The following is a 19,774-nucleotide window of genomic DNA, read 5'->3' on the forward strand; positions in this document are numbered from 1 at the left end:
ATTAAATAGCTCTGCCCAAATCCATCTTTAACACAGTCATTGGTCTGGGACACCTATATCAACTAGGCTGAGAAGGACCATTGTCTACATTTGCGGCTGAATCCTAAAGATTGTCCGCTACCAGCAACATTCAAACCGAAGACGAGCAGTCAAAGGCAATTGGCCTCCTGGAGTCCAGTCTTTCGAGTACAAGCATAGTAGATTCAAGCCTTCGAGACACGCACAAGTCGAGTATCCCAAATTTCACATCATACGTTCTTCCTGTTTTATCTAAGTCGCCTTTTGTAGGTCAATATTGGACGCAGTTACAATATTCATATTGCTGGTTGCACTGCAGCTCCCCAATGGCAGTAAATTATACCAACAAGATCACAGCTATCAAAAGCTGGCTATAAGATTCAAAAGGTCAATAAATTAACAGAGAAGGAGCAACAGGCGAAACATACTACAAGCAGTGAAATTAGCCAAGGTCTTCAGGATCCATCAAATGATCTCAAATCCCACTTCTCTCAATGTCAACAAAGTGTGGTGCCAAACTTTAGAGCATTCTTATCCACGACCATAAAGCAAAACAAGGAAAAGGAATAGAAATCCATTTTGGAATCACTGCACTTTATAGTGTAGAATCATATTCACATTCATATTTACAACATATGGATAGATTGACCATCGTTTATATGGTTACAGAGGAGAGATTCTGTACAGGTTTTCAAGTTTCTTTTCTATTCCAAATCCAAGGGAGAGAAGTCCCTGTTAAACAAATGGTGGACGGGCAAATCAGTACTGCGAGTTCACTTTACCATGGGTTCCCTACCTTTGGCAGAGTGGCTGTATGTTGTCGGATATTATTTTGGCGAAACCTTATGTACACAACTGGACCAGGAAATTCTAGGAGTAAGGCCTGACCAATCCAAAGTTATAAAGAGATTTGGACTTGAAGAGACCACCAAAGAGAAATCTGGTAGGAGAATCCTGAGGAGGAGATTCGGACTGATCCATGTGGCCCTTCACTTGTAGTACAGTTAGGCCTATCGCCTGCCGAATAGCTTCTAAGGTCTTGGCATCGACTGAATTACCAGCAGCATCACGGACGTAGAAAGTGTTGATGGCTTTTCCTCCTTGTGTCGATACTTCTGCCCTTATGACAGTTAGGCCATTTTCACGGAAGATGCGAGTAACATCTGATAGCAAACCTACTCTATCACTTGTACATAACTCCAGCTTTAGACCCTGCAAGCCATAGATAATATGTTTGAGCATAAGGCAGTGTTGAATTTTTAAGAAATTCAGTAAGGTGATTCAACCAGATCAATCATTCAGTGCATGTATTAGCAGGGCACAAAGGTTGTAGCAAAGATAATTTCTATTTCTTCTTATATGTGACAGTTTTATATGTCATATTATCATTGTTTTCCATGGCTCCAAGCATAAAGCAGAATGAGATCTAGGACTTCATCTAACACTGTGTAAACCTTCTCCATGCAAAACTGAATTGCTGACAAAAAATTTAGCAAAGATTATCTTTTGATAATTACCTCAGACACTCTTCTCTCAATAGCTGCTTCGAGACACTGGATCACACGCTGTCTCTCAGCTTCTGAGTTAACAGGTGACCCATCTATATGCCGGATATAATATTCCTTCAGGAAGATAAGAACATAAAAAAATGTAAGGATAACATCCTTTGAATTGAAGGGTTCAAAACTTCATACTAACTACACAACAATAAAGTTGAAACCTTGCGATGTACCTGATAAGCTTCTGGGCCCTCAGCATCAACATTACCATGGAAAACCACATACTGCATATCCGTCAGGGTGCAAACTGTGTCGAAAAGAAGCTTTGGCCTATCCTTACACCGAATGGTCACCACAGAATAATCCTTATCAAACCAATTGACGACGGTCACATTTGGCCTATGGCTTTCATTCGCAGTATCCTTATCAGACCTCTCATAATCTCGATCAGCAAACATCATCTGATGGAGCCTTCGATCTGTGTGGGTGACCCCCATAGAAACTGCTGTCTTGGCTCCTCGGGTAATGTTGTTCCCTTTAAGCACATTGCAGAGAAGCTCCTTGATTCTAGAAAGCCTTTCTGGATCAATGATAGCCAAACCTGTCTCCTCATCGGTCACTTGCATCACCGATGCCGCTCTAGTATTGTGTGTCCACACCTCCGCATTCACCACATTGCACTTCAGGCTCGTGAGCACCGCACTCACTTCAGAGAGCAAACCAGGTCTATCAGTCCCTGTTAACTCGATTACCGTGTAATCCGAGGAAGGTGCTACACCCACCGATCTCCTGCATGAGGGAACAAAAGCAGAATCTGCCCCCAAGGACTGCAATAAACCCAACCGCATATATGGCTCATCAACACAGGCCCATAACTATAGGAAATAAGCATTACAGTGGCATGAATACTCTACCTTACGTATATAATTCCCTATTTCATCCAGCTTACTTTCTTCCCTTATTTTCTTTCCATCCCGATCCGTCACATTAAAAACTGTAAAAATCCACAATCACTTCCAGTGAGGAAATGGTTTTTCACTACTGATTCCAATAAATGAGACAGAGCTAATAAGGGGGAGAAAAACTAGGCAATCTATGTTTTACCATCCATGAACCATCCACCATCAGAGGATATATAAGCTTTCTTGGTGATAAGATTCAGATCAGTAAGGACCTGAACTACTTCTAAAAGAATTCCATACTTATTTGCACTGTCAACCTAAAAAAGACCCAAAATTTCGGCAAATTATCAGCATAACGACCAAAAACATGCATTCAAACCCAGGAATCAACAGAGGAAGAAATCGATTCTTACCCGAACAACTGTTGCATTAGCGCAGGATTCATTGTCAATCACGACCCTAACAAGTGAACGAGATGAAGAGTTTAATATATCAGATTCTGGAACGGAATAAAAAAACTAATAGCAATTGCCTGAGTACAGTATAGTATCACCAAATTACCTTGGAGGGTTCATCCTTCGGATGAATTTTTCGAACTCATCATCGCTGTCCCACGATGGACTCAGATCCCCTTCTACAGAAAGCAACCTCAGTACTCACATACCAGAAACGAAAATTTTCAAACAAAATAGTAAAAAAAGGGGGCACCGAGACAAGAGATGATCATAATTCACAAAGAAGCAAACTTTTCAATTATTCACAATATAAATCATCAAGACATAAGATAACCTACCAAGCACAAATGCAAAAGACCAATTTTTAACAGAAAAACGGAAGGAAAAAAGTTCGAATTTTTTTCAGCATTTCCAGCTAGCAAAACGAAAAAAAAAAAATCGAAACTTGATGACCCAACGCGCACTAGGGAAAAAATAGGGTAGAAATTTTCAAGATTTCCGGCGAGAACAAAGCAAACCTCACGAATCCAATAAACTAAGCCAGCCAAACAGCAAGCAAAACCCACGAAATTGGCAAAACCGCGAGAAGAAGAATACTTTACTAACATATTCAAAAATCGAAAGCCCACCAAGGAATCCTCCAAGAATCCACAAATATTGATGAAAAGAAACTACAGGACCCTGAAAAAAGCCGGAAGAATAAAGAGGGTTGGTGAATTTTGGACAGGGAATAAGAAGAGATAGATACCCATCATGGGCGAAGGAATCGAAGCCGAACCAAGGGCGCTCCGCCTTCCTTCCTTCCTTCCTTCGTCGGTTCCTTTCCTTCTCTCTCTCTCCTTCGCTCGCTTGGTGGAGAGGAGAAAAAGAGAAGTCTTGGAGGGCAGACAGCGGCCACCACCAACGATATCTATCTGCTGCTCGCTCGCTCGCTCGAACAGGAGGGGGAACAGAGAGATAACAAGAGGGGGGGGGGGAGGGGAGGGGAGGAGAGACGAGCGTTGGAAAGATGAGCGTTTCCAATGGAAGAAAGGGGTGTGCTGTCGCTCTATAAAGTTGCCTTTTTGTAGAGGGGTCACTCTCTCTCTCTATCTGAGTTGGCACCGAGTGGCCTAACTGCGCATGTTAGCAATGCGAGCGGTTCTTGCCTAAGTAAAGGGGGAGGTTTACTAGTGCCTTGCAATTTTTTCTTCTTTTTGTTATGATTATATGGGTTACGTCCCCTTGTTGCTGCTTTTATTTGGGAAGTCCATGGAGAGTAAGATTGGCTTTAGGATTAGGGTTCGGAGGTTACTATTTAGTGATTGTTACTATTTTGCTGCTATGTCTGCTAACTCTTTTTTGATTCATAATTATAATAATTTGGATTTGGCCCACGGGTTGATCTGAAGAGGTCCAAATCCATGGGTGCACATGATCTGCACGTGAGTAGAAGAAAGGAAGAAGACTCCCCATCAGAGTCTTTTTTTTTTCTAGTCCAAAAAGATCGGGGCAATAGGCTTAGCTAAAAATCCTAGAAACCCCCTCTATAAGAAGGCATCTTCCCCTCCTTTGAATCTATTGTCAATTTCTCTAGAAATTACCACTTATTTCCAAGATTTTTTTCGAGTTTCTCCTCAGATTTCAATGAAAATAGATCACTAGAATCATGCCTTCAATCTCATCGGACCTAGGTAAGAGATGGAGCATCTTGTTTTTCTTTCTTTTCTTAGCTTTTTGCCATCACTTGGAGCCAACAATCACTGAGAGGCCATGAACTGGTCTCCCCTATTTTGGTTGTCTCCCTTTTTTTGTTTGGCTTTATTGACCACCATCGATCATGGTTAGGGTTGCCACTGTGGCTGTCAGTAGGCACTATCATGGATCACCGATCCCAAATTCCTCCACTCGAGAGCTTGGGAGGAAGAGAGGGAAGAAGGGAGAGTGGTCCTATATTTGAGAAGAAGAAGAAGAGAGAGAGTGTGTGTGTTTTGTTCTCTCTCATCTCTCTTCTCTCCTCCCTTCTCTCTCTACCTATTGTTCTTTTTCTTTTTATCTCTTTATTAGGCCATTCTTCCGTGGAAAAGGGGTTTGAGGGGGGAGGCTTGATGTTGACCCCTGATGAACCCTGATTGAGGACTCTGGATAGATGATTTCTATCCTATGAATTTTACTTTTAAATATTGAATTTGGTTCCATAGGAGAATAATCCTTTGGATTGAAGAATCTTGAGTAGGGTTCCTAATATCCAGATCAAAAACCCAATGAGTTCAGTTTGACATCAGCAGAGGTAAGAATTCCTGAATACTGATCACCTATTTATATAAAAATTATTTTGTGCATCAGTGATTTTGATCCATGTATTTTTGATAGTGATATATTATATGCTTAATTGTTAAGTATATATTTATGACTTGTATGATGTTATGTATTACATATTACTGATCCTAACTTGGATATATTTTAAAAATCATGTACATCAAATTTTGCAAAAGAGAATGACCTTGATACTTAATAAGCATATAATTGAATTATGTGATTGCATCTTGGTTGTGGGCCCTATATTAGCCATTTCATTAGTGTTTTGCCATGGGCTAGAAATATGGTTGTGATAGTCTATAAGATTAGTCACTATATTGGTGCACCGCCATGGACTGTAAATATGATTGTGATAGTTTAAGATTGAGCACTTATGGTTCTCTAGATTAGCAATTTTATTAGTATCCCGCTATGGATTGGAAATATGATTATGGTAGTCCAAAGTCTAGCACTTAAATGTTATCAAATCCGATATATCATAATTTGAGACAAATGTTTGATGTAAATTATTGCACAAAAAGATATATTTATTATGCATATTTTATGATCATGATATCTTATGGAATGGGATTTATATAAGTAACAATCTTGATTTATTTTTTATTTATTATTATTATATTGATATTGATGTGTGAAAATCTTACTCGGCTATAAAGCTCATAACTCCTTTTTCATTTTTTTTTCGAAGTTACAGGATACATGCATGTATTTGGTTATAGTTGGGATCATGATTGAAAGAAATGATTAAATAGAGTATTATTAGTACTAATCAGACGATCGAGTTTTATAAATTATACAAGATTTGATATGTATTAATATAGAATATTTACTATGACTTGAGATCAATAATGTTCATAGTATTTTAAGATTGTAATGAATATTAAAGCCTTACATATTCTTTAGGATCTTGTCCTAAGAAATGTGCAGCCATCACATGGCCAATCTGGATGCTGAATTCCTAGCATGACAATAATATAAATTCTTTTGAGCAAAAGATAAATGCAACATGGCACTGCATTCTCTCCATGTTTTCAGAGGGTATCCCCTTCTTTTCATGCAGAAATCTTATTTGCCTTACCCTCCATTTTCAAGAGTAACAGGCCAAGAATAATTAAGATTGCCTAGCTGAATAAAAAACCAGATAGAAAAATGATCTTTGGTTATAGGATGTCGCAATCATAGAGGTTTTTTTAATCAAAAAGAATAAAAAGGAAAACACAAAAGTTCCTCTGTATAAATCCAATGTGCCTTAATTAACACCGAAAATACTTGTTATTGTGTAGTGCAATGGCTATTTTTAGTTAAGTATCGCCAAGCATGGAGGACATATAGCACTAGAAGCCAGTAAGAGATTGCTAGAAATCAAACCATGTCCTTGGAGTTATTATGCCGATAGTAATCAACAAATCATGAAAATTGAAAAAGAAAAAAATGATGCTAGGACGAAAGAAAAGTTACAGGACGTCATCGAACTCTATTCAACACCTTGGAGACATAACGTATGTTATGTGGAAATTAGTGCTTCACAAGCAACCCACCTCGTTTTAGCTGAGTAATTAACCATGGTCTTGGAGAAAGCTATTGTAGGAGATGCTGCGGCAATATGGAAAATATGGATCATCTATTCTTCCGAATAGTTAACTATACAGGAAATATATATGGTCGTCCCCTCCATTTCAAGCACAATCACTACAACGTTGGGATGTATCCGTACCCATCTTGGCAACATTAGTAGTCATTGAGAAGGGAATGAAGAGATCTTTTTGGTTTACTTGTTATGTTTACGGTATTATAGGGATCTGTTTGTTTACATTGTGACTTCAGCTTCTCCTGCCATAAATATTTGCAAGTGCAAATCCATGCCAAGGAGGATGCAGGATCCACAGTTCTAAATCGGCATGATTCTAGCATAAGAATCATTATCAGATATCATATCAACATGATTTTCGATATAAATTAGGTTTTGTGCAAAACTTAATAATGAGAAGCATCATCAATGATATGATCATAATAAAAGGATGGGAATGGAAATGATATCAAACCTAGACCAGATATCTGCGTCCGTAGCCAAGGGCTTGAATTACTGTTCCAACCATTGGATCAATTGATCCAGCCAGATTTTGTATTAAAAATACATTCAAAAAATTTAAAATTATTTAGAACTAAAAATATAAGATAAAAAACAACTCATTAAAAATTATCCTTTAAATTACATGGACTTATGTTCCCCACAAATCCTTAATTTATACACAATGTAAGAATATTTAGAGGTCATTGATATTTTTCATCATTTTAAATTCAAAATTTTGGAAATCCATTAATAAAGAATAGAATAAGTTATTTTTATTCTTCTATTTGCTATCAAAGGGAAAAGAATTATTTTTTATAAAAGAGATAATTATTGAAATATAGCAATGTATTTTAAGTTACACAACTTAGTGACTTGAATAGATTTTATTGAGCATAATAAGTCCTTATTTTGATATTCTAGTCAATACTGACTTTATAGTTAAGAAGTTGTCAACTAGAGGCAGAGGGATGATTCCAATCTTCTATCATTATTTTGGTACATTTTAACACCTTGGCTTTATATGGATATTTGGATCCATATTCTGCAAAATTTGTAGCTGCATATCTATACTTGATCAAATATGAAAATATATTGTATGGGAATCCAATTCAATATTCTACATTCTTAGCTGGCAAATCACCAATCAATATTGGAGCTTGCCCTGGAGGCTGGTTACACACGAACAACACTCATATGGGGCAGGCACCAGAGAAAACATTATGAGATGGATTTCACCATTTACCACATTTCTTCTAATACCAATTTTAAAGGAGAAATTAGAATGTCAAAACTCCTACTATTAATGGAATCGTCATTCTTATAATTAGAAATAAATAAGTATAGTATTATTTTTCTTTCTCGTTTTCATAATGTATTTTTTATAAATACATACTAAATGGTCAAATGATATACACCAATCAAATTAATCATTAAGCAAATTAATACTAACTCCAAGTAAATCGATAGAAAGTTTTCAAAATATGGAGTTTATCAATATATGGTACAGGATTAGATAATACACACTTAACAAATTAGTTATCTAGTAATTTAATACACACCTCCAAATAAATTGATATATAATTTTTAGAATATAATATTCACCGATATATACTACATGACCTGGTAATATGCACTTATCAATTTCCTAATATATATTAAAATTTTTTTTGATATACAGCTAGTAGTAATCTATTTACTTTATATGAAAAGCATTTTTGCTTCCCGAAGTTCAACTACTCTTGGCACTTAAACCAGGTCTTCTACAATGGTCATACCTCTCTGCAAGGAAATTAGCAGTTCCTATTTGATTTGGAACATTCATACTCAAAATATGGCCTTGGATAATTAATTATAGTTCAGGTTGGTCCTCTAAAATTTTCTCGACGCAGCTTGACAGGATTTATTTTGTCTTTATTGATCAAAAGTTCCTGTTTCTTAAGACTCATTTGTTAGTTGGTGGCACTTGTCAGCAATTCATAATTGGGAGTCCTAATTTAGCCAGGATTTTATTGCATGTTGTTATTTATCTCTATATCCAAGCTATGATGGTCACTCCATCTTTTAGTAGGATGGTTGGAGCAAAATTTGGCTTCGGAGATTTGATGGTCCTAAAAGAATTTTATTTCAAAGAAACAACCAATAGTATCCTTATTTGAGTTTGAAGAGGAGTAGCCATTCACTTATGGGTAAAGAATTCTTGCCCTCCATTAGAGATGGACTAGCCCACTGTGCGCACGGTGGAAAGACTTAGGTTTTCTTGGAATTTATTAATTAATAAAATTTATTGATTTTTTCTCAATAGATTTATCTTTTCAATTTTGTTTTTCTCATGATCGTTTTCTCTCTATATGCATACTACTTTTGCTAGTTTTAGATTTTCCAGAAAAGCATGCAATCTACGATTCCGAGGGTCACAGCGGGAACCTGAATCTCGGTTGAACGAATCCATGCGCCCTTAAATTATTCAGATGATGTATTTGTCCTCTTCATAACTACAGCAGAAGAAATAGGCTAGACTAAAGGATAAAAAAAAAAAAGAAAGAAAAGAAAAGGTAGGGAAAGGAACCATTCGCCCACTGCTACCACCAGCTCTTGTTTCTTTCTAATTATGATAATTAACTATTTCCTTCTTTTATATAACCGAACTAGTAGTTAATCATCCATCATGACCATAGGTAATTAACAACTTTTGAAAGGTGGCATGTCATTGTCGAACTTAGTTCATGGATCAACTGGTGCTTATTGAAATATATGTTCTTTTCAATTTTTTTAAGAGAATAGCGATGGAGTGCCATCGAACTAGCAGTTATCATCCATCATGATTATAGGTAATTAACAACTTTTGAAAGGTAGCATGTCATTGTCGAACTTAGTTCATGGATCAACTGGTGCTTATTGGTACATATTTTCTTTTCAATTTTTTTAAGAGAATAGCGATAGAGTGCCACCAATTATTCCAAAATGAATAATGCACAAAGCCCGTATATCACATGTTATTTCGAGAAACGACTCACAGGATCGAGATTGGAGGAAAAAAATTATTGCAGGGTCGGGCTTCGTGAAACCTACTTGTTGTAATAATACTCTATTTTCTAAAAAATATTTTTAATGAAAAAATCTAATAAATTGAAAAATATTATTTTTTTTTGATAGAAAAAATTGAAAATATTATTTATCGTATCATTCCATGGCATCCAGCATTAAACCTACCATATTGCACCGCTATTGTCATATCTGTTAAGATTTGATGTCTCGAGATTCGATCTATATTGAGCTCAAAACGAGGTCCGCGATGACGAAGGGAGTCCAACGAGCCTAAGATCACCTCAAACGGAGTCCAAATGATGGAGATACGCTCGATTGAAGTTGGTATGAAGTCCAGAGCGATGGAGGACCAATGACAGCGGGCCGACAAAGCAGTGGTGGCGCGGTCGCGCGCAGCCAGGCCACAGGAGTGCATCCCAGGCCCGGCCGCAGGAGTGCATCCCAGGCCCGAGCATGAGATCGCGGCCCAGCGTGCAGAGCGCGGCCCAGGCCCAGGCGCATGCGCACGGGCGCAGCCCAGGCCCAAGCGTGCGGGCACGAGCGCAGCCCTGGCCCATGCGCACGCACGCACAGGCTCAGTTCCCTGATATCCCAGTCCATGGTGGATCGGACGGTCCATGGCCTGGCGTGTGGACCGCATGGACGTTTTCTAGGGGTTTCTCGCGGTCCACCATAGATCGAGTGCATTTCACTTTCCGTTTCTCACGGTATACGCCTTATTCCATGGGCCACATCCTGATCTGATGGTTTCAGGCATTCTTGGTTGCGATCCAAGGGTCCTGGGTGGTTTCCTGGGTATTATAGGATACTATATCCTATTCTACCATGTTTTTAAGGCTATAAAAAGCCTGTTCACGCAACAGAAAGTGCTGTGGTGGTTTCGTTCAGCAGAACACCTAAGAACAGAGGCGACGTCGAGAGGAGCAGAAGCAGAGCTTCTAGACAGCAGACAGTGATCGCTTCAAAGATTCAAAGGGTCTTCTTAGAGAGAGAACTTTTGTGAGAGAGCTTCTTATAAGAGAGAGATGGGTGTACAAAGGTTGAGGGTGTGATCTCCACTTGTAATTTTTTCTTCTTTTTTCTCATAGTGAAGTTTGCATGCCCCGTGGAGGCGAGCCCTTTTTTGGCTGATCCATATATTTAATTATTTTTTATTTTATTTCTTCTTTCTTCTTGCTGCAACACGCGGTATCGAAAAGGTTCTGAGAGGTGATGTCCTGACCGGGCATCCACCAACAAGTGGTATCAGAGCGAGGCAGGATCAGGACACAGATTGCAGAGGTGGTGAGCAAGACTAAAGATGGAGAAGATAGGATCAATCAAGATGGAGATCAACAAGTTTGATGGAAAGAGCAATTTCTCTTTGTGAAAGGTAAGGATGAAGGACGTGCTCATCCACCAAGGGTTGATAGATGCTCTCTTATGCGAGGAGAAGCTGATCACTATGGAGGTGCAGGATTGGAAGCGGCTCCAGATGTAGGCGGTGAGTACCATCCACATGTATTTAGCGGATAAGGTAGTAATTCATGTGCTTGACGGGACTTTTTCGATGGTGCCGTGGTCGAAGCTCGAAGAGTTGTACATGGCAAAATCTCTCACCAACACTCTTTTCCTCTGAAGGCAGTTTTACCAGCTGCGGATGACGGAGGGATAGAGCGTGCAGAAGCATCTCAGCCACTTCCAGAAGATCCTCACCGACCTCAGTGTTGGCGAGAATATTGAGGAGAAGACCAGGGCGCTGGTCTTGCTAGCGTTGCTTCTCCCTTTATATGAGTCCTTGGTGACTACTCTTCTAGTGGAGAAGAGCACCATCAAGATAGACGAGGTCACCACGGTGATTCTCCAGAATGAGGTTCTCAAGAGGGAGAACCCAGCTTCGAGCTCAGACGACGGCAGCTCAGCTTTGATGGTTTCTGGAGGAGTAAGAGGCGGTAGACGAAGTGACAGAAAATCATGACGAGGGTGGTCCAAGTCCAAAACGAGGGATTTGAGCAAGACCAGATACTACCGGTGTGACAAGTTGGGGTATTTAGCCAGAGATTGCTCCCAACTCAGGGATCGGATGATGGCTACTATAGTGACGGTCAGTAGTGATTCAGAGGGTGATATTTTGAAGATATCTGATGAGGTATCTACTTCTTCCCACAGTGGATATTAGATTCTGCATGCACCCATTGTGTATGTTGTAAAGAGAAGCAGTTTGACTCCCTGGAGAGCAGTGAGGGCACGTTTATCTGTTGGATGGATCGAGCTGTGCGATCAAAGACATCGGGATGGTTGCTGGAGGACACATGATGGTGCAGTGAGGAGATTGAGAGAGGTCCAATACATATCTGATTTCAGATAGAATCTTATCTCACTAAGCAAACTGGATTCAAGAGGCTACAGGACAGTAGCTGGTGGAGAAATCCTGAAGGTGCTACGTGGTGATAAGGTTATTCTGGAGGGGAAGAAGAAGATGAGAGGACATTACTACCTGATAGGAAGTCCAGTGCGAGGTGGAGCTTCAGAAGCCAGGTGGAGCCCAAAGCGAGGTGGAGCTCTAGGTGAAGGTAGATCATGCATGAGATGCGAGATTCGGGAGGATGAAAGGTAATATTGCAAGGTGAGATTCTTATTACCGTAGGATGATACCTCGAGCAGGTCTCAGGTCAGGAGGAGTACAGCATACTATGAAGATCTGATCGAGCAGCCTGGCTCAATTTCCATGTTTGCCCATCCATGATTAGCAGGTGATTGTCCCAGGGCATGGGGGAGAGGAGATTTAGAAGCTCTCAGAGTTAGAAGGAGGTCGAATGTCGAGCCGAGGTGGAGATTGTTAGGATTTGATGCCTTAAGATTTGATCCATATTGAGTCCACAGTGAGATCCGCGACGATGAATGGAGTCCAATGAGCCCAAGATTACGTCAAACAGAATCCGGATGATGGAGATATGCTCGATTGAAATTGGCATGAAGTTCGAAGCGATGGAGCACCAGCGGCAGCTGGCGGCAGGCCGGTAGAGTGGCGGTGGCGCTACCATGTGCGGCAGTGCAGGGCCCAAGTGCGGACGCAGCCCGATCATGGGAGCGCGTCCTAGGCCCGGGCGCGAGATCGCGGCCCAGCATGTAGAGCACGGCCCAGGCCCGGGCACCGGTGCACGGAGCATGGCCCAGGCCCAGGCGCACGTGCATGGGCGCGGGTGCGGCCGTGCGGCCCAGGCGTGCGGGTGCGGGCGCGGCCAAAGTCTATGCGCGTGCGGGCTCAGTTCCCTGATATCCCGATCCATGATGGACCGGGTGGTCTATGGTCAAGTGCATGGACCGCGTGGACGTTTCGTAGGGGTTTCTCGTGGTCCACCATGGATCGGGCATGTTTCACTTTCATTTCTCATGTCTACGCCTTATTCCATAGACCATGTCACGATCCGATGGTTCCAAGCATTCTCGATCGTGATCCAAAGGTCCTGGATGGTTTCCTGGGTATTGTAGGATACTATATCCTATTCTACCACATTTTTAAGGCTATAAAAAGCCTGTTCATGCAACAGAAGGTGCTGTGGTAGTTTCGTTCCGCAGAACACCCTAGAACAGAGGCGACGCTGAGAGGAGCAGGAGCAGGACTTCTGGACAGCGAATAGCGATCACTTCAGGAATTCATGGGGTTTTCTTAGAGAGAGAGCTTTTGTGAGGGAGAGCATCTTTGAGAGAGAGAGATTAGATGTGCAAGGATTGGGGGTGTGATCTCTTCTTGTAATTTTTTCTTTTCTTTTTTCATAGTGAAGTTTGCATGTCTCGTGGAGACGAATCCTTTTTTGGCTGATCCATGTATTTGATTGATTTCTGTCTTATTTTTTCTTTCTTTCTGCTGCGACGCGCGGTATCCAAAAGATCCTAGGAGGTGGTATCCGGATCAAACATTCATCAATAATATCAGTCCGTATTATATATTGATATTATGATAGGAGGTATCAGTATGAGATTCGGTATCGAAATGGTAAATTTTATTAAAAAAAAATTTATTCTGCAGCTTATCTCAAAATCTTGTAGAAGCAATTGTACCCCACAAGTCACGAGCAAAAGAGGAAACAATCAAAAAACCAAAAGGTTTATATACCATTTAAATATTATAAATTATAAATTATTATTTTATCTATTTCTTATTGCAAAATTTTAAAAATTAAAATAGAGATTTTTCATATATGAAAGTTGTGAGAGAACCAAGAGACAAGACTCATAAATTTAGAAATTTCCATTTAAGGTGGGATTTTCCAATTCCACAATGTGACAAATTTTGTAGAAGTTTCTATTACCAGTGAAAACCAACTAATCTAAAATGTTAGATGGCAATTTCAAGAAATATAAAACATTATACAATATTATGAATTTTGTTTTTTATAGTATATATCCAAATACATCCACATGGAAAAGCAGGAAACCTCAACAACAACCAACAAAGAATCACAAGGAGGCAACATATGAACTACGTTGTTCATAAGATTAAACATGTAATCAAACAATTCCAAAAGATTAATTGCTTGAGATGCAACGCAGGTTGCAACGAGAAATTATTGGTTGGACCTGATATTAAGTGGATCATAGATAATTTGGTACTTAGAATCAGGGAAACAGGCTGGATTAAATATATGGTAACGTGCATTGTTAAGAAGCGAAAATATATTAAATATATGAAAAGATATATGTTATGAAGGGGAAATGAAGGGGAAAAAAGAAAAAAATCTATATATGATCTAGATCAGATCCAACCAATAATTGATCGGTTGCACTTGCATTCTGTGACCGGGGAATGCTGCCAGTGGTGGCAGCCATCAATTCGCACGCGCGTCCAAGTGTCAGACGAGATCCCTTTAGCTTCTGCTGTACGATGCGGTCTAACTTGCAAGCCATCTCCGGACTCAGATAATTCCTCCAATCCCCCACCTCTCTCCTCTTCTGAAGAATGCTGCAAATGTTGGAGGGCTCACAATGTGATTCCAGCCTAATTCAAGCTTATTCATCTCCAGTTTGCTCAGCTTTTGAAAGCTACACATCCTCATAATTTCCTCCACCACCCCTTCCTTCTCTTCCTCAGGGGAGAAAGGACACCCCAAGAACTCCCCCAACCTCTTCAGGTTTGCCACCGGCTCTTCCATCATATCCTCATACTTTAAGAACAACACCTTTTCGGGCCTCCTCAAGCTCCCCTCCCGGTACTCGAGAGCTTGGTCCGAACGGATAAGCAGCGTCGCAGAACAAGTCAAAGGCCTTTGCAAATGGAACCTAGTTCCTCGTCGCCGGCATCAGCTTGTTGTTGAAGTGCCACCAGGAGACGATCACGTCCTTTGGGTCCCGGCAAAGGTACACAATTCGGCAACCCGAGCCGTGGACCGAGACTGGTATCATGGAGTAAGGCAAGTGGGTGGGAAGGATCCTAGGGGAAGGCAAGGCTTCTAGTTGGGAAATTTCGCCGGTAGCAAAGTATTTGTGCATGTGAGGTACAAGCTGATGAGCGTTGTGGCTAAGCAGAGGATGGTGAGCCAAAGGGTATTGGGTTCGGGTCATGGTGGCAAAGGCCAGAGCTTTTAGCCAGGTAGTGCCGGACTTGACGCAGGTCGCCAGGAGGACGTCCGTAGGGCGAGCTTTGAAGTGCTGTTGCATGGTTATAATGCCAGGGAGCATGTCTTCACGCATCCAAACACCTTGGTATATTCTGTAGCTGGAGGATTCCCATTCTTTCCTTAATATGAGGGATGAGATGAGGTCGCTGTACTGACTTTGAGGAGATGTTGGAGCTTGCTCCTGTTCATTTTGTTTTTGGGAACCTGATGGAAGGGAGATAGTGGAAAGAGATGGGAGAGTGGCCATGGGAGGAGGAGAAGGGTGTGGCAGGAGAGGCTTCTTATCTTGGTCTCTTGTAGAACCACGCCAGCATGCTAATCCACCATGCCTTGTCAGGAGAGTTTTTAAAATTGATGCTGTAGAAGTAAAGAAAAAAAAAAAAGTAGTGCACTTTGGGTACATGGCAGCTTTGGTTGATAGGCTAAAGGATTCTTTGCTGTAGAAAAATAGCAATTTTTTTTCTTTTTTTCTTTAGTCTGAAGAATAGAAAACAAGTAGAAAACGAAAACAAGATTGGTGGGCAAAGGAACAAAAGGCCCATCGCCGCTGCCACAAACGCCTCTCCAGGGAGAAATTATTGCAGGCACCAGGACCACCTCTTGTTTCCTTCTTTTGCTGACTAGTCGCCTTCCTTCCTATAATGGAACTGCTTTTAAATAGAAAAATATTATGATATTTGATATTGATGAAATAGTATTTAAGCTGTCATTACTTTTCTTCCTATTATATATTCATTATATGTAGAGCTAATAAATGAGGGGTGTAACACATCTAGTCATTCCACATTAGGGTACTAAAAAAAAAAAAAAAAGCTGCCATGATAATCCTATGAACTTAACTACCATTATAATAAGCACTTACTTTTTCTGATAATAATTACATGTAGATAGTAAAAGTATGGCAAAAGGAGTGTATAATAAAACCTCATTTTAATACAAAACCTCAAATTTAAATAAGATATATAAAATACAAAACCTCCATTTTAATATAGATATATAAAATAAGCACAACTTTTAAATGGTAGATCTTGTTCTTATAATTCATGACTCATGAAAATGCTCATAATCATTAAGTCCATACCTACCAAATAACTAAGTCCATACCTACCATATACATTTTCTTAAACCTCAAATTTTATTATTTTCTGACTTTTCTAGCAAATCCAAGTTGTCATTTACTATTTTAGATTTTTTTTCTTTCATAGGCATAAGGAATCTAGTTTCAACTACAATGAAGCTAGAAGAAATAATTTGAATAGTAGACACGTACAATTTTATATGATTTTTCCTATTTTGAATTATTTTATTGATTTTTATAAAGTAGAATTGGAGTTATAAATAATGAATATCTGATTGAATCTATAATTTGATGGTATTCGCTTGTCCTTGTTATTAAGCATTTTTGAACAAAAATAGGGTCTCGGGATAGATCCAGAGGCCAAGATAGCACAAGAGCTATACCCTAGTAGAACCCATAACATTGCCGGGGGGCTGGATTCAGTGAAGCTACTTATTACAATCATATTATGTTTTTTTTTTTCTAAAAAGATGTTTAACTGTAAAACGCAATAAACTAAACAAAAAAAATTTATTCTTTTGCTTGTCCCAGTGAAACAATTGCACCCCTACAAGGCACGAGCAAAAAGACGAGAAGCCAAGAAACAAAAAGTTTAGATAATATTTAAACCCTACAAATTTTAAAATTATTATTTTATATATTTTTCTATTAAAAAATTTTAGTCATATTCTAAACCCAGCATATGGGTTGGCTATGCGACGGCCGTACACTTTCTAAGATGAAATCCTAAAAAATATACAGGATCTTATAAATTTGTTACAACCTCAAAATTCTATAAATATTATTGATCTTAATTCATAATAAATACTTCATATTAATAAATATCAGATTTTTAATTTATAATTTATAAAACTCAATCATCTGACTACTATTGATGATGTCCTATTTAATCAATTCTTTCTACCATGATCCCAACCATAGTCAAATACATGAATTCTGTAACTCTAAAAAAGAAAAGAGAAATGGTTGTGAGCTTTACAATTCAGTAAGAATTTTCATATACTAATACCAATATAATGATAATAAATAAGAAACTAATAACGATTATTATTCAAATAAATTCTATACCATGAGATACCATAATCGTAAAACATGCATAGCAAATACATCATTTTATATAATAAATCACATCAAATAATTATCTCAAATTATCGTATATCGGATTCGATAATATTTAGATGCTCAGCTCTAGACTATCACATTAATCACATTTTTAGCTCGTGGTGGGACATCAACATAGTGACTAGTCCTATGAACTATCATAACTATATTTCTAATCTGTGATAGGAGCATCAACATAGTAGTTAGTTCAAGAGACTACAAGTGCTTAATTCGGATGATTACAATCATGTTTGTAGCTCATGAAGGGACATCAATAAAGTCGCTAGTCTAGAGAACCATAAGTACTCAATCTTAACCTCCCATAATCACATTTTCATCCCATGAAGGGGTACTAATATAGTAGCTAATCCCATGGACTACCACAACTATATTTCCAGCCTGTGATAGGGCGTCAACAATATAGTTAGCCTGGAGCACCACAACCCATCATTCACTTAAACAATTCAAATATATGTTTATCAAAGAATTATAATTCAATACCACTCTTTTGCAAAATTCGATGCACACAAATACCAAGTCCATCCAAACTAGCCAGGAACAATAATATATGATATATGACTTCATACATGATCATATATGTACTTAACAATTCAATATATAGCATGTATCTATTAAAAGTCATATCGAGCAAAATCACTAATGTATAAATAGATGATCAATATCCGAGAATTCTTATCTCTATCATCATTTAAATTCAGATACAATGTCTACCAATTCATATCTAGCACGTCCATCTGCATAAAATCAACTCATCCTCGATCAACTATCAAGATAAGAAATAATAAATTATTATCATATTTCTATTTCAAAGCTCTAATATCCAACTTATTCTAAATCTCAAATTTCTCGATGCTACCTAATACATAACTAATTAATAAATAAAAATTTAGGGATTTACCTCGGCTTAGGGATTAGAACATAAATCTTTTTGCTCAAAATCAGCTTGTCCAGTTGATCGTATCCCTATAGCATCAAATCAAGATCTAAGAATTTAGAACAAATAAAATAATTATAAGGTAAATCAGTGATACAACAAGGTTGGTAAAAATGTCCAATAACTTGAGTGGTTTCGAATTGGATAACCAATAGATTATAATATAAATCAAACCAGAGCAAGAAAGGCACAACAAGATCACCAATGATGAGATTTGAGGATGTGCGGCACAAACTAAATGGAAGTCAACGATCATAGATAGTGAGTTTAAAATCTTCTTTTGGGATCTATTGATCAAAATAGATAAAAGATGGATTTAGAAGACTCATGAAAAAATTATTAAAATATTTAAAAATCAAAAAGTTTGAAGAGTATTATCTTATACGTATAAAGTAATCTAAAATTATGCTTATAAAATTTCAAATGTGATGATTTGCTTATTTTCAATGTTGCATGATCTTTGGAAATAAGATTATACATATTTATTCTTGTATAAATTTTGAATAAAAATTATTTTTTTATTTTTAAAATTGAGATATGAAATATTTGAATTGATATTATTATGAAAATAAATATAATTATTTATAAAAAATTAATTATAATAAAATTATGAGAAAAATTTTTTAGTATGTATATGACCATAAAAATCAGAAAACAATACATTCTGAAATTAAAAGACAAAGGGGCACTATGGGCGTCCATCTATAAAATCTCATTGGAGTGCTTAGCAATAAATTAAAAGAGACGACCCAATCTATTGTGCTGTGCATCTTCCGATAAGTGTGCTGAATATCTGGGGAAGAACACCCTCTCAGCACTTTTTCAAGCATTGTGCAGCAGTGGGTGTCCCAAGCTACCTCGGCCCGCCTCCTACGTATATCATGCTTTATTAGAGAAACAAGACTTAGATTGGAAAAAGAAAAACATTAGACGGTTGGGTTTGGTGAAGCCTACTAATTATAATAATATTCTACTTTTACGAAAAAGGAGTTTTATGAGAAAACTAAATAAAGTAGCAAAATAAATTAATTTATCTTGCAAGTAGTTGCACCTGGCAACTCATAAGTAAAAGGGCAAGCAATGAGAAAAAATGGGTTAATATATTATTTAAATAGTATAAACTAAAAAATTATTATTTCATCTATTTCATAATTCATACTCCAAAAATTTTTGAATTAAAAAAAATTCAATTTTTCATGGCTATTTTGTTACTAAAAGAAAAAAAGCTGAAAAATGAAAAAGTTGCCGGATGAGTC

The 19,774-nt window shown here is 38.3% G+C and overlaps 1 protein-coding gene and 1 pseudogene across 2 annotated transcripts; both read right to left on the reverse strand.

The window, feature by feature from the left end:
* Positions 1–582: 582 nt before the first annotated feature.
* Positions 583–3,906, reverse strand: LOC105056061 (ACT domain-containing protein ACR4). 2 transcript variants are annotated; one of them, XM_010938123.3, is made up of 8 exons: positions 3,623–3,906; positions 2,981–3,053; positions 2,833–2,878; positions 2,622–2,736; positions 2,432–2,511; positions 1,751–2,344; positions 1,536–1,640; positions 583–1,230 (listed from the first exon to the last, which is right to left on the reverse strand). In XM_010938123.3, exons 1-8 carry the CDS (start codon positions 3,627–3,629, stop codon positions 889–891), a joined length of 1,362 nt encoding a protein of 453 aa, XP_010936425.1. In that variant the 5' UTR covers positions 3,630–3,906; the 3' UTR covers positions 583–888. The 2 variants fall into 2 exon arrangements, with proteins under 2 accessions (XP_010936425.1, XP_010936426.1); XM_010938124.3 differs by having other exon boundaries at positions 705–1,230; positions 2,981–3,050; positions 3,623–3,795.
* Positions 3,907–14,188: 10,282 nt separating this feature from the next.
* On the reverse strand, positions 14,189–15,725 carry LOC105056113 (flavonol sulfotransferase-like; annotated as a pseudogene).
* Between the last annotated feature and the right edge of the window lie 4,049 nt (positions 15,726–19,774).

Source organism: Elaeis guineensis, chromosome 13 (genome assembly GCF_000442705.2).
Source record: "Elaeis guineensis isolate ETL-2024a chromosome 13, EG11, whole genome shotgun sequence".
NCBI lineage: Eukaryota > Viridiplantae > Streptophyta > Magnoliopsida > Arecales > Arecaceae > Elaeis > Elaeis guineensis.

Coding starts and splice junctions, on each gene's coding strand:
- LOC105056061 (XM_010938123.3), bottom strand. Junction 2,737..2,832: donor CTAATGCAACAGTTGTTCGG/GTAAGAATCGAT, acceptor GGTCTTTTTTAG/GTTGACAGTGCAAATAAGTA. Junction 2,345..2,431: donor TAGGGAATTATATACGTAAG/GTAGAGTATTCA, acceptor GGTTTATTGCAG/TCCTTGGGGGCAGATTCTGC.